Here is a 15171-nt window from a genome sequence, read left to right as displayed (position 1 = left end):
TTCTTTTTTTGAATGCCCTAATTTTTTTCCTTCTGTTTTCCTCAAAAGTCATCTGAATGCTGCAGTAAGAAAGTGTACTGCTCTGCACTTGGCTACTTTGGTAGAGAAGATTGGCGCTGGCCGCTTATTGTCTGGGGCAAAAGACGTCATAGCGAGAATTATCCCTGCAGTCTCCAAGTTGGCACAGGACGCTTCCCAAGAAACCAGGTTAGTACTGGGATCAGAACGAGGATTCTACAAAGCTTATTCAGTTTCCCAGATAGTAATCTTTTGCTGATTCTTTTAGTCTCCTAGTCTGATACTCTGAAGTCAGCAAATGCTGTTAAATTGTAGAGTAATAGAAGCACTATCGTGTTTTCTACACACAGACGGCCTTGTAAAATTGTACCCTGGTAAATAAATGGTCGGTGTGCTGTGAGTTACGGGTCCCTCACTCACGGTTCTCTCCTGTTTTGGGGTCTGTTCTTCGTCTCAGGCGCTTGGGCCGGCGTATGCTGCTGTTCCTGTCCTCCCACCATGACTTTGATAAGATGGTGGAAAAGTGCATCCCTGCCAAAGACCTGGCAACCATCAGGAACACTGTCCTCACTCTGAAATCCAAGGTAGTGATTCATGTTTGGATACATGATGAGGATTTTTTATCCCATTCAGCCACTATGCCCCATGTTTACTCACTAAACAAAGCTTATTCACAAAACTTTTAGGTGAAACAGACTGCAATAAAAAAACCATCTAAACTGTGATGGTAGACATATATTGTAAACAAATAATAAAGTACAGGGCAGTGCGTGGCACCACACATTGTATTTACAGTAAGGCATGCACAGTGTAGTCCCAGACCCAGTAGTTAAAGGACAGAGCATGGTTCAAAATGAACCGGCTTGAAACCTTTGGGATAGAATCAAAGTATGAAGCAATATGTGGACTTCAATATCATCACTCCATGTTTTGTGGTGATTCGTACGTGTGTATTCCCAGGAGAGGACAAAGGTGTCTAGGAATGCGAAGATATAAGATGCGTCAGCCTCGTCTGGAGCAGCAAGAAGCTCCAGCCGCACAGGTGGAGCGTCAGAACACGCAACGAATGAAGCGTAGCCTTAGGCACACGGTCAGGGACGTGAGCCCAGACGACGCGGCACCTCTGAAAGGTAACGGCTGATTTCGGCGAACGCTCCCCTCCTGTATCTTGAGAACCTTACCTTACCGCTTACCCGTGAACTCTATCCCAGCTGTGGAGTCATGCGTACCTCCTCCTCAGTTTGCCAGCAGGTGAATATTTAAACAGTTAATCAAAACAAACAAACAACAAAAAAGTGCATCCTGATTGGAACTGCTTTGATGTTTGCAATTTTTGATGGTGTTGATGTTGGTTTAATTTGATTGCAGCCTTGTTCATTTTCTGTTTGGACACTATAACCCAATCCTTGTGTTTTCTCTCTTGTGTGTGTTCAGCAAAGACAGCAGCAGAGCACACATCCACAGCATTGCAGACAAGACAGAGTACGTCAAGCAGCTCAAGGCCCTGCTGGGTTCAAAAGACTTCAGCGAGCCCATCAAGGGCATTGATCAGCTGGTGGCCCACTGCGAGGACAACCCATATATGGTCGTGGGCAACATGTTCCTGGTAACACATTTGAACTGAATTGATTTTTAATGTTTTCAGCAGCTTTCAGAAGTGATCTGTATGGGGGGTCATACGTTGGAGAACATTAAATGCTGGCACATCTGAAGAAATGTCAAAAGCTCAGATGCTTCAGAGTAGAAAATATTACAACAATCAGTTTTAACTATTACAGTGGAGGGCAGTCGTGTCCATTGTTAGTGTGAGCTTGTTTTACAATGTATGTGAAGATTTCACCCAAGCGTATCCTTGAAATTGCATTAAACCAAAGAATCCAAGTGAATGACTTGGAAAAAAATCAGTCGGTTGAAATGAAAGGGCTTGAAATCAAATCAGCTCCAGGGCTTAACGGCACTGATATGGTGAGTGCCTGATGAATGCATGGGCGGCTTGCTCTATACCTCTCTTCCTCTGCTACAGGTATTTGATGCTTTCAAAGCACGACTGCAAGGTTAACCTCTATGCCTTGGAGGCCTTACAGAAGATAATCACACTGCTCAGAGACAACCTGGTCCAAGTGGTCTACATCTTAGTCCCAGCTATAGTGGACAATCACCTCAACTCCAAGAATAACGCCATCTACATGGCGACAATAGGTGCCATTCAAGCTCTCATCAATAACCTTGGTGGGTTCTTTTCTCTCTTTACAAAACATCTTGAAGGACACATGCCACTGGGCTTTAGAAAAACAACAACATGTAACGGTCTGCGCTGGGCAGAACAGGGAGGCGGACACAAACGCTGAGGAGAGCGAGATTTATTCAAGGAAATTCCAAAAGCAGTGTTAAACGGACAGGCGTGGGTCAAACCGGGAGGGCAGCCAGAACAAGAAAGGACAACAGGCATATTCAGACAAGAAACTAACGACGAGGGGGAAAACACGGAACAGGCAGAAGTAGACGGATAACAAAACGCAAAGCTCAAACTTACAACAGCAGGTGACGGGATTAAACAAAAAGACCGATACGGACATGGGAGACACAGGGACTTTTATACACAGAACCAAACTAGGGACAGGTGATGACAATGACACAGGGGCGTGGTAACAAACGAGGAATCATCAAAATAAACGAGCAGGGCGGGACAAACAGGCAGGGAACACGGACATGAGGGAACCCAGAGTGACAGCTACGAGAGGGGGCGTTGCCCTACGTGACACAACAACAATGATTGTGTTCTGTTTTATCTTTGTATCTTTTGATGAAAGGTTGCTAGGTTGGGGAAAAGGTTCACACAAATCAGTAAAAGAATGTTCTTGCTCTTTGGCTAGATGTTTGTGGTGCAGATCAAATGGAAATCTCCTTTCATATTAAGGCACAGTCCAATATAAAGAAAAAAATATTTATGTAAGACTGACAGGAGATCTTTCATTATCTGACAGCAGATAGTTAAATAATGGAGTTTACAGTGGATGTCCTTAGGCTCTTTTGTTCAATATACAGTGTCTAATCTTTTGTGGTTGTGTATACAGAAATATTCTACAAATTCAAATACATTATCAAAAAACAATTCTTTCAGAAAGTCATTCCACTGATATGCTAAGAGATGCCAGAGATAAAAAAAAAAGATAAAAGATTTACCAGAAATACTATAATTCCTATATTAATTAATAATATTTATAATATTGATAATAATCATTCCAGAGAGTTACCAAATACTGTCACTTTAGTTGAATTAAATCTTTCTAGGTTAAAAAAATGCTTCTGTAATAACCCAGTGCTGTCCAGGGTTGATTTATTTATCTTTGTTCCTTTTAAATGTTCTTTTTATAGAGCTGGTTAGGGAACTCTACCCCTGCAAGCCACAACTGGTTGAGCAGAAGGTGCTTCCTCTGCTCTGGTACCTCCTGGGGACCTCCAGCAACAGTGGTACGGTCCACGGGAGGGGTGGAAGCGTGAGAGGGGCCACTGTCCACCTATGCCAAGCCCTTCATGCCCACATGGGTCCGGCGCTGCTGGACTGCGCTGCTTCCCAACCTTCCAATATCCGCAAGAGCCTAAGAGAGTTTGTGAAGAACCTCCCGATCAACTGAGAGCTGCAAGCCAGACCTCCAGACCAAAATAAAGCCCAACATGGATTCTACTTGAAGATGGAGATGTTTGTGTATTTCTTACTGTGCCTGCACTTTAAATGAAAGAGAGGGGAAGAAAGTCAAACGTTTTTAACATTTTGAATTAGCAGAAAGCTAAATCCTTAAACTCAGAAGGCCTTTTAAATAAGGAGCACAGATTTTAGCGAATCACATCAGGTTTAACATGCCTAGGAGCTCTGCTCTTTTTGCACTTTGAAATACTAACACTTATCATGATAACTGTTGTCATGGTGACTATAGATATATATTGTTCTATGATTGTTATTTTCTGTTGACATGTCCTGAGGTAACTGTGCAGAATGTAATTTATCACATGCACAAGGAACAAGGATCTATAGTCTTTTTGTTGTTTGGTATGTGTAATGTGACTTTTCAATGAGGAGTCTTAAAAAATGAAAAAGCTACGACTCACAAAATTACTTTTGTATTCTATAGCCAGGGCTTAATTTGAGCCGGATCCTGCCGGAACAGGATCCAGGAACTCTTTCATTTTGAAGGGTGCGTTCCGGGAACTGTCTGCCTCGATCCAGTAACTTTCAAGCCTACTAATTATAAGTTATGAAGAAATCTGTATGCACTTCTGCACTTAAACACTTATAAAACACATGTAAATAATTTAAAAGTAATTTATATATACAAATTGGCTTGTTATTTTAACATTTGTGTGCCTAAGCGTTTTGTGATCCGGTGACATTGTGATTTTGTTTTGCGATCCGGTGACATTGTTGGCCTCTGACCCCTTGTCTCATGCCGCTGTTTGCGTTCTGGCATCGTTTGATTTTCAAAGTAAGCACTGTGTATAGCTAATACAGTTGTGATCAAATTTATTCAACCCCCAATGCTGCGAAGGGTTTTATGGAATTCAGTGCACATTTGTAATTGTGTTCATAATGAAATCTTACAAGGACTTGTTAAAGAACTAAATGCAACTAAGATAGCATCAATTTTTTTTGTCATAAAGTATTAAATGGCCTTTTTGTGATTTCTTCATTGACACAATTATTCAACCCCTTTACGACTACCACTCCTAAGAACAGAGGTTCATTCCAGTGTTTTCCATCAGGTATTGAAAACATCTGTGGATGTCAACGAGCAGCAATCAAGCATGATAAGCACCAATTAGGCAGATTTAAAAGGACTGTGATACTCAGCTCCTTCTAGACATCTACTGGTGTGTTTCCAAGCATGGTGAAGGCAAGAGAATGGTCCCAGAAGACAAGAGAAGAGGTTATTGCTCTTCACAAGAATGGCAATGGATATAAAAAGATTGCGAAGTTGTTAAATATTCCAAGAGACACTATCGGAAGTATCATTCGCAAGTTCAAGTTAAAGGGCACAGTGGAAACGTTACCTGGTCGTGGCAGAAAGAAGATCCTGACCGCGACTGCTGTGCGCTACCTGAAGCGTAATGTGGAGAAAAATCCCCGCGTGACTGCTAAGGAACTGAAAAAAGACCTGTCAGATGTGGGCACTGAAGTTTCAGCTCAGACAATAAGGCGCGCACTGCATAACGAAGACCTCCATGCCAGAACGCCCAGACGCACCCCCTTGCTGACTCCAAAGAACAAGAAAAGTCGACTGCAGTATGCCAAAAGTCATGTGGACAAGCCACAAAGGTTTTGGAACAGTGTACTGTGGTCAGATCAGTAGCGAACCGTGACCTTTAAACCTGGGCCTGCTACCCCCCCCCCCCCCCCCCCGAAATTATTTTTTTCCTTTCTTAATAAACTAAATAAAGAAAAACTGAGACGACAGTACAGCTTTAAAAACGCAATAAACAATAATATCTGTACTAGATAACATCTTAAGCAAAATAAGTTTCCAAACAAAATAAGGTTCTCGGAAGCGGAATATGTAAACAACGCGCACGAGGACGTCAAAGGGATGAATCGAAACTAGCTAGCGATGGTGCTAACGACAGCTAGCGTCGCCACAGCGGGCGGAAATTATCATACAGTTAAGCCCGCCCACTAAGAGAGAAGATATGATTGGTCAATTTTGCTGTCATTTGAAACTGGTATTGCGCTGAATTATAACTGCCAGGCCCTCTGTAAACGAACAGCGTTTCGTCCTGATAGGGGGAGACACAGGCTCACAGGCTTCCACTCAACCCCTCACCTTCCAACACAGATTGAATAGACACGGGTGAATATTTTATTTGCTTATATTTTTGTAATTGTTTAGATGTTGAATGTCAAACTGTAAGTAGATAAAATAAAATTGGATAATTATATATATAATGCTTTAAGAATATTTTAGGCCCTCTGAGAGGGCGTAGAGGGCCCTGACGGTTCCCCACTGGGTCAGATGAAACTAAATTAGAACTGTTTGGGACAATGGACCAGCGCTATGTTTGGAGAAGGAAGAACCAGGCTTATGAACAAAAGAACACCTTGCCTACTGTGAAGCATGGCGGGGGGTCAATTATGCTTTGGGGCTGTTTTGCTTCTAATGGTACAGGAAAGCTTCAACGTGTGCAGGGTACCATGAATTCCCTTCAGTACCAGGAGATCTTGGAGGAAAATGTGATGGAGTCAGTCACAAACCTGCGGCTTGGGAGACGTTGGACCTTCCAACAGGACAATGATCCGAAGCACACATCCAAGTCCACTAGAGCATGGTTGAACATGAAAGGCTGGAACATTCTAGAGTGGCCATCGCAATCACCAGACTTAAATCCAATTGAGAACCTCTGGTGGGACCTAAAGAAGGCAGTTGCAGTGCGCAAGCCTAAGAATGTGACTGAACTGGAGGCTTTTGCCCATGAAGAATGGGCTAAGATACCCATAGGTCGCTGCAAGACACTTGTGTCAAGCTATGCTTCACGCTTGAAAGCTGTCATAACTGGAAAAGGATGTTGTACTAAGTACTAAAAAATAATGTCACTAGGGGGTTGAATAAAACTGATAATGATGTGAGCACAGTAAAGACATTTGTGGTTATTCCATCATAAATATTATGTTATGTTTGTCTAATTTATAAGTGCCTCTTTGATATAATTGTAAATAAGATGACTGAAATGATCAAAATCAATGTCAAACTGGCCAAAACACTTTATTTCAGTGGGGGTTGAATAAATTTGATCACAACTGTAAGTGTAATGGCACAGTATTAACTTAACTCATTCTAACTGTCAATAAAAGCTTGTTACTCATATGATTGCAATTATATTTCTGTATGTGCTAAAAACAATTGACAAACACATATAAAAACCAGAGGGCAGCAGATCATGTGAAAATATAATAATTGTGTCATGCTCAAAAGTTTTGGCCATGAGTGTAGACCAGGATAATGACACTACAGAATTTCTTCACAGAGCCTCAGCCATGGGAGTCAAGAGCACACCACCTGAAACAAAATTCAAGACAAAATTAGTCCCACCTGTATATTTACAAAGTACGGTGATAAAGCTATTGAATCAGTTTCTTTAACACCCCCCCCCCCCCCCCCCCATCAGACTCCACCATGTCAAGAGTAGAGGTGCATTTTTCTCGCCACAGACATTCAGAGCCCAGTGCAAAATCATCACAGGAGATAACCTTCAGACTCCAGATTCAAGACTTAGTCAATCACGTACCTCATCCCCAGGATGCATGGACGATGTCCCCTGAAAGAGAAAACAATTGTCTTAGATTAACAGTCATGGCCTTTTATTCTGAATTCGTCTTATGCTTGTTTCCCGTGTTAGACATCTGTGACCACTGAATTCTGTAACCAGAGACCACCATGCATGTGTCGTCAAGAAATAAGGTAGGGTCAAATCCTGTTAACTGCACATGGGTACTCAATCGTTGATTGTAGTTTATAAGGAAATTAAAGCTCATTTCAAAATGAATTATTTATTTAGTGTGTATTTCTTGATTAAGATATGTGCTTGTATATACTTAGATATTTGTTAATGACATATTTGGCATTCTTAGCGAGGAGCAAAGTAAAATTTTCATTGTATCTAAGGAAACCTGTTCCCTCTGTGCATATGACAAACTCTGAATTTGAAAAGATTAGGTAGGCCTAAATGACGTTTTCACACATGCAGACAATTATGTTTTACGTTGCATGAAAAAAATCTGTTGATTCTAAAGCTTTTGGTTAAACGTCAGCTTATTCATTTCTTATTTTCTACTAACAAATGCCTAGGGTGGTTCGTACGATTGATAAACATTTCTTTTCTGACGAGAAGCAGCACTATCCAGAACACTTGAACAGAAGTTGATGGTCACCAATACCGGTGCATCACCGGTTAAGGATGCCCTCGCCGGAATACCGAAAGGGTTCGCCCTGAAATATTAATAATCCCCTCAGTCTCTGCCATGTCATTAGTAGAGACGCACTTTTGTCACAATGTACTTTTGGAGCCCAGTGCAAAACATCACGAGAAACTTTATTGGTATATGCACAGTAAAGAAACGTGTTGCTCTGTACAACTAAATAGTAATCAAGGATAAAATAAGCATGCAACATTATGATAAGTATTCATAAATGGAAATGTAAACGAAACAGAAATATAAACTGCTAAGAAGTTTATGTACATACAGTCATTGTGCAGTAGCAAGCTACATTGCTTGTTGTCAGACTGGTATGAAAACCCAATAGACTCAGCACACTTACAAATTGTCTAAACACACTTGGCACTGCCACATAATCTCCTTTCTGCATTTGCCACATGTGAACCTTTTACAAAAACCACAACGCTTAGTGGCACGGTTACTCTTGCAGCCACACTTAACCTGGCACAATGCCCTTTTCCCTGTGTCAGGTGTGGGTTGTTGCTGCTGAAACTCTACCTTGGACACCTCCTTGGCTTCCATATGAGACTGTGCAAGTTCTGTTGCAAGCTTCACCAAGAACTCGGACCGTCTCTCTTTTACCCCAGTGCATGCTTGAAAAAGCACATGTGCATTCAGGCATGAAATGTCAATCATGTTATAAAACACAGCGACTGGCCAACGCCGTGTTCCTGAACGTACACTGTACTTTCGCACCATCTGGTCCATGACATCCACACCACATTTTAGGCTGTTGTAGTCTGTGATTGTGTTTGGCTTTTTTTTTCGGGTGTCTCCAATCTCCACCGTACTGTGCATGCTACTGAGGATGCAGACAGTCTTTTTCCGTCTGGGCGCGTAAACGGTCAGCGTGGCACCAGAGGTTGAAAACACCTGTGTACTAAATTCCTCACGGCCCAAATTCTTTTTGACAGAGTCTGGAAGCTCACGACGAATCTTGTTTACTGTGCCAAGGAGGGTGGTCTTCCGGCCCAGCAACTGCCTTGCTAGTGACAGTGAGGTGAAAAAATTGTCTGTGGTAACAGTTCTTCCTTGGTCCATAAATGGTTCCATAAGCTTCATCACCACATTTTCCGATAGTCTTTCCCCCACGGGACGACTGGAGTCTTTGCCAAGATATGGGATGATGTTGCATACATACTTGGATTTCAGGTCACATGCCACCCAGAACTTTATCCCAAACTTGTCGGGTTTTGTTGCAATGTACTGAAGAAAAGAGCAACGGGTCTTAGTTGGAAAAAGTTGCTCATCTATGGTGATATGCCTTCCTGGGTTGTAACAAGTGATGCAATTGGCAGCGAAAGACCCCCAAACATTAGAGATTGCAGCAAACCGGTCAGTTGCAGCTCGTTCACTGCGTGTGTACTTGTCGTCAAAGTGAAGGTGCTGCATGATGTTCTGGAAGCGGTTTCGCGACATAATCTTGGTGATTAAGGGCACTCCCAGTGTTGTAGACCATGAGTCATGCACCGCTGGAAGGCGCACAACACCTCGCAGGATGAGGATTGCAATGAACGCCTTTAGCTCAGCGAGGGACATGAACCAGTTTTCTTGCTGTGTCTGGCGTGCATGCTGGACAGTCCACCCCTGTATGATCCGAAGCATTTCAATAGAAACGAAACAGAGGAAACTCTCTAAGCGACTCGATACTTTCCGTAGGGCAAAAGCAGTTGGCTCTCCATTCGTGGTATTGCATTTACTTGGGCTTGGATGCACTCCATCATGTCTTCCGATCTGTTCTTCATGCCACACTGTGCCGTCTTTTGCAGTCTCTGTCAGCCGCCCGTGTGTCTCCACGCGACCCCTCTTTACTGGTGATGAAGTCTCCTCATCTACAGGACCATATGTTTGAGATTTGATTAGTGAAAGGTTGAAATAATGTGAAATTGACAAACATAATATTTGAAACATAGCCGGCGATTGGCGGGTTCACACACAAATAGGCATTCTGGCCTTAATGGGGCCATAAATAAATTAATGTGTGCACAAAAAGATTCAATTGAGGCACTAAAGGCCCAAAACGATCAAAATGTGTATTGGGAAATTGAGTCAGATCAAAGAACTAAATCACATGCTGAGATCAGCAGTGTGTGTGTGTGTGTGTATGGGGTCTTATGTATGTACTATTCAGTCAGTTCCAGTATTTGGCCAGTAAATGGAGCCCATGTAATACCATACTGATATTACAGTAATGAAATAAGACATTTTAGTGAAATAAAAGGTTCATTTCTGGTCAAGCAGTGCACCTTTTGTTATGAGATCTAATTGCAAAGTTATTTATCTCATTGATCTGACTCATACAAGACCCTTTATTTGTCTGTATTCTGCATAACAGGATTGCAGCATGAGTTTTTATGATTTCTTAGGTTTTTGGACAATGTAGCGACAGGCCAATTTGAACCAAACTTGGCATACCTGAAGGACCTCAGTCTATAAAAGGCTTTGAAATTGGGAGTTGATCAACATGTTTATATGAATTATAGCAATATAGGTCATATATGGCCTCAATGATATAATGGGAAAATGGACCCACCTGAAAATAAAAAAAAATCCAACAATTTTTAAAAATAGTTTACCTACAGTGTCTACAGATTATGCCCATGCCACTCTTGCCATCATTGGATCAAATTCCTAGGACTAGTTCGAAAAGTGCTATTTTCAAACAATTGATGAATGTGACAAAACTACGCCTTTTTTAATAGGACTTGTAATTGCAAAGTTGTCAGGTGGACTGCAAGGAATCAAAAGAATCAAGTTTCATTTTCCTAAGCAAAGATTTGGAAAAGTTATGCATGATTCACAAATAGTGCCACCTAGTGGCCAAATGTTTCAAAACTGCACAGTGTGACAGTCCTGAGATGTGTGTGAACCCTAAATTGCAAAAATAGGTTTCCCCACACTACGTGTGTGAACCCCAATTATAATTCCAAAACATCTCAAGTATGCCACCTTGGAAGTAATGTAGGATTGTTTTCACACAGCAATACGTGGCATATATATATATATTTTTTTTTATTTAAAAAAAATAAAAAATTGAAAACTCGCGGGTTTAGTGTTGACAGTGGGAGCAAACCTGGAACAACAAATCAGACATGGATTTAACGAGAGAAGGCAGTCCTGCCAAAAAAGCTAAGCATACGTGTAAGTACCTTGACGAATGGGACAGGGAATTTACTTTCCTAAAGAGGAGCATGAAGGGGCATAGCTACTCATTCTGTAAGATATGTAGCTGTGATTTTAGTGCCTCTCATGGGGGAAGGAACGATGTCCGTCAGCACGAACAATCTGCCAAGCACGAACGCGGGCTAAAGGCACAGAAATATGCCCAGGAGATGTCCCCGTTTGTATCTAGAAATACCACTAGAAAATTGAATTTTTTTATTCATTTGTAGTTCAAAACATAATTGGGGTGTTTATTCTTCACTTTTTGCCACTCCAAAGATGTTTTCGTCTCTCCTACAGCCTCGATTGCAGCTATATGTAAATAACCGATTATGCAAATTAGGCAATGACGTCATATACGTGAAATGTCCCGTATTTTTAAATACAAAACTTGACAGGTATGTTGCGGTGTGTGTGTGCGCGGTGGCGACGTGCGGTGTGTGTGTGTGTGTGTGAGGGGAGGGGGGGTGACGTGGTGATTATCTGCTGGTCATCCGCATCTTCATCCCCTCCCCTGTGAGGCCAGCTCTGATTGGCTCTTGCTCAGACTCATCATCAGTGCTGGACCCCAGGAAGTGGGCGGTAGGTCATTTCCTGCACTGCCATGGCTGACGTGATGGACAGTGTTGCCAAGAAGTCCTGCTGAACTCTGGTTAAGGTCAGAGATCAGAAAGTCATTTCAGGTGGTTGTGGCAAACCAGTTAATAGAAATTATATTTATATTTCCAGATATAATTACATAATGGTAAACCAGCAGAATTAATAAGTATTAGGGGTGGGCATAGATTAATTTTTTAAAATCTAGATTAAACTCACTGAAATCTTGAAATTAATCTAGATTAAAATTGCTCATTCAGAATATGTGTGCTACCCAAGTAATGACTAAAAGTCAGTCTTTGTTTTATTTATTTCTTGTAAAGTGTCCTTGAGTGTTGTGAAAGGCGCTTTTAAATAAAATGTATTATTATTATTATGATGTATACAATGCTAATATCGGAATTAATTTAATATACACAAAGAAGCGGTTTGCTGCGAGATATTGTTAGGTTTCTCATTAAATGGCTTCAATAATATCTAAGTATAATCATGCTCTGGAGCTCTGTTCACTGAATTCCAAACACATGTTCCCATGAAGCTCAGCCAATCAGAATGAGCGCTCCAGGTCCTTCACTAACTCCGCCCCTCACTGTCTCTGCTCTTTGCAGGAGCTGGAGGAGAGCTTCCACATTAGCAGGATGGAGCAGATCGCCTTTGAATTCAATGTGCTGGTGTCTCTAGAGATGGTCCTCTACCTGCCCGAGAGCAGGTCACAACGCACTACCACCTGAGCCTTCCAGTCCCAGCCAGCCCAGCCAGAACTGACGCCCCCTTTGAGTGGGTGTGGTTTTGCAGACCGGCCTCAGGGAGGACTTCAGCACAACACTAAGTGCTTGTGGGTTAAATTGAACATTTGTTCTTGCTTTTTGTGTTTGTTTTTGGGTCTTATGCGAGGGTAATTAAATGACAGTAATATTAGCTAAAGCACTTAACACTAGAAGCGCCGCGCCTCATTTACATACTTATACCTAGAAGCGCGGAGGGCCGGTCATCTGACCGATTTCACCACCTCCTACTAGCGCCATGTTGTTTTCACCTACTTAAAGCGCGCCTCGGTCGGTCAAAAGACCGCTGAGTCTTTACACAGGGTAGCTAGTACTGACACATAATTAACGCTAGATGGCGTTTTGCACAAAAGGAAGAATGAGCCGCCCAAACAAAATATTCGTAATGGTGACATTTGCACGTAACGTCAATATGTTAACAAATTAATGTGACTAAACCTTTTAGAATCAGTGCCTTGTGACCTTGTTCTCAGTAGCTTTCCCATTGTCAGTTTTGTTTAGTTTCATATTGCATTTCCTGGTTTGTGCGAAAACGTAAATGCAAAATATAGTTTCAGTTTTGTTTCTTGGTTAGTGTAATAGTTTGCTTGGTTAGTGTAATAGTTTGCTTATTTGTCTGTGTGTTATTCTGTTGGCATATATGTCACTATATTATCATGTTCGTTCGCCACACCACTAACCCACTGGCCCGCACCCCCACTGTGAAGCGTTCACGTCTTTTGTCTTGCTAATGAAACAGACTGCGCTGCAGCCTTCCACCCCCACATCCACAAAAAGCTTGTTCGATACTCAGAGTAGCAAAGTGAAGCCCGTAGACCGAGCTAAAGCAAGTTTGTTTGTATACTCAATGTTACGCCATTTCAAGTTTTAATGTCTAAAAGTTGTGTATGTTAGTGAATTGTAGGCTATGGTGAACATAACAAATCTACAAATAAATGTCTATAATGTTTTGTGTTAGACAAAGAACAAAAAGCATAAATAGGCAAAATAATTACAAAAATATCATTATAAAAGGTAGGCTATGTACCTTTGCGTAACAAAACGCAAAATTATTAAAATGATACGGATGGCTTCACGAATATAGTTGCCTCTGTCCTCTCTAATGTTCACTTTTTTATCTTGCCGTATTGTGTTGCCGTTTCAAATGAGGTGTTTGATCGGTGAATAGCCGATGTGTGATCCCACGTCCTAACGACCGTGTTATCACCGAGCGTTATCACCATTCGGTGATTTACATGTATCGTATATTGCATAAGTTTCGTTCCCCACCTCAAATTAAGTTCCATTTATGTAGTGAATTGTGAACTTGAGAATAAACCTCCACCGCTGTGGTTAATGTTCATGCACTGTTTGAACAATATTTATTAATTACAGCCAGGTTTTGGAGGTTGTAGAACACAGCTACAGGCCAACAACGGGTGCATCCCGTCTCTCTTTAGCGTATATTGCATAAGTTTCGTTCCCCACCTCAAATTAAGTTACATTTATGTAGTGAATTGTGAACTTGAGAATAAACCTCCACCGCTGTGGTTAATGTTCATGCACTGTTTGAACAATATTTATTAATTACAGCCAGGTTTTGGAGGTTGTAGAACACAGCTACAGGCCAACAAGGGTGCATCCCGTCTCTCTTTAGCGTATATTGCATAAGTTTCGTTCCCCACCTCAAATTAAGTTACATTTATGTAGTGAATTGTGAACTTGAGAATAAACCTCCACCGCTGTGGTTAATGTTCATGCACTGTTTGAACAATATTTATTAATTACAGCCAGGTTTTGGAGGTTGTAGAACACAGCTACAGGCCAACAACGGGTGCATCCCGTCTCTCTTTAGAGTATATTGCATAAGTTTCGTTCACCACCTCAAATTAAGTTCCATTTATGTAGTGAATTGTGAACTTGAGAATAAACCTCCACCGCTGTGGTTAATGTTCATGCACTGTTTGAACAATATTTATTAATTACAGCCAGGTTTTGGAGGTTGTAGAACACAGCTACAGGCCAACAACGGGTGCATCCCATCTCTCTTTAGCGTATATTGAATAAGTTTCGTTCCCCACCTCAAATTAAGTTACATTTATGTAGTGAATTGTGAACTTGAGAATAAACCTCCACCGCTGTGGTTAATGTTCATGCACTGTTTGAACAATATTTATTAATTACAACCAGGTTTTGGAGGTTGTAGAACACAGCTACAGGCCAACAACGGGTGCATCCCGTCTCTCTTTAGCGTATATTGCATAAGTTTCGTTCACCACCTCAAATTAAGTTCCCTTTGTTTTGATTTGTGTGTCAGCTTCACACAACTCAACATTCAAAACACAGCTTAGGTGCAGTCTTTGCACATTTGCCACAGACCAGTCGCTTACATGTCTGGCAGATGTCATACGTTTTGTTCCCTGAACATCTGCCGACTTGGCATTGTTTTCTTTTTGAGGGCGGGCAAGGAGCTTCAGGTAAAATTCGCTTTTGTGCCACTGCCCTAGCCGCTTTCGCCATTTTCTGCTGTGCACACAGCTCCTTTACCAACTCGAGAATAAACCTTCGTCTGCTCAGGTTAACGTTCATGCACTGTTTGAACAATATATGTGCATTTATTGCAGCCAGGTCTAGGAGGTTGTAGAAAAC

General features: G+C 41.6%; 1 protein-coding gene and 1 non-coding gene across 2 annotated transcripts in view; one reads left to right on the top strand and one right to left on the bottom strand.

Moving 5' to 3' along the window:
- Nucleotides 1-3709, top strand: part of LOC143485362 (uncharacterized) — an 85860-nt gene extending 82151 nt beyond the window's left edge. Inside the window, exons 19-24 of the mRNA XM_076984758.1 lie at nucleotides 49-207; nucleotides 476-602; nucleotides 979-1148; nucleotides 1453-1624; nucleotides 2042-2247; nucleotides 3394-3709. Coding sequence (XP_076840873.1) covers nucleotides 49-207; nucleotides 476-602; nucleotides 979-1014 — 322 coding nt within the window. The 3' untranslated portion in view covers nucleotides 1015-1148; nucleotides 1453-1624; nucleotides 2042-2247; nucleotides 3394-3709. The remainder of the gene's footprint in view (nucleotides 1-48; nucleotides 208-475; nucleotides 603-978; nucleotides 1149-1452; nucleotides 1625-2041; nucleotides 2248-3393) is intronic.
- A 3450-nt stretch (nucleotides 3710-7159) lies between these two features.
- On the bottom strand, nucleotides 7160-7250 carry LOC143485523 (small nucleolar RNA SNORD88). The gene has a single exon (XR_013122897.1). It is a non-coding gene; the product is annotated as a small nucleolar RNA SNORD88 (small nucleolar RNA).
- Nucleotides 7251-15171: the final 7921 nt, after the last annotated feature.

The sequence above is a fragment of the Brachyhypopomus gauderio genome, unplaced genomic scaffold (assembly GCF_052324685.1).
Source record: "Brachyhypopomus gauderio isolate BG-103 unplaced genomic scaffold, BGAUD_0.2 sc34, whole genome shotgun sequence".
Classification (NCBI taxonomy): domain Eukaryota; kingdom Metazoa; phylum Chordata; class Actinopteri; order Gymnotiformes; family Hypopomidae; genus Brachyhypopomus; species Brachyhypopomus gauderio.
Note: the sequence above shows the minus strand (reverse complement) of the source record. Positions and strands in the feature narration are given on the sequence as shown.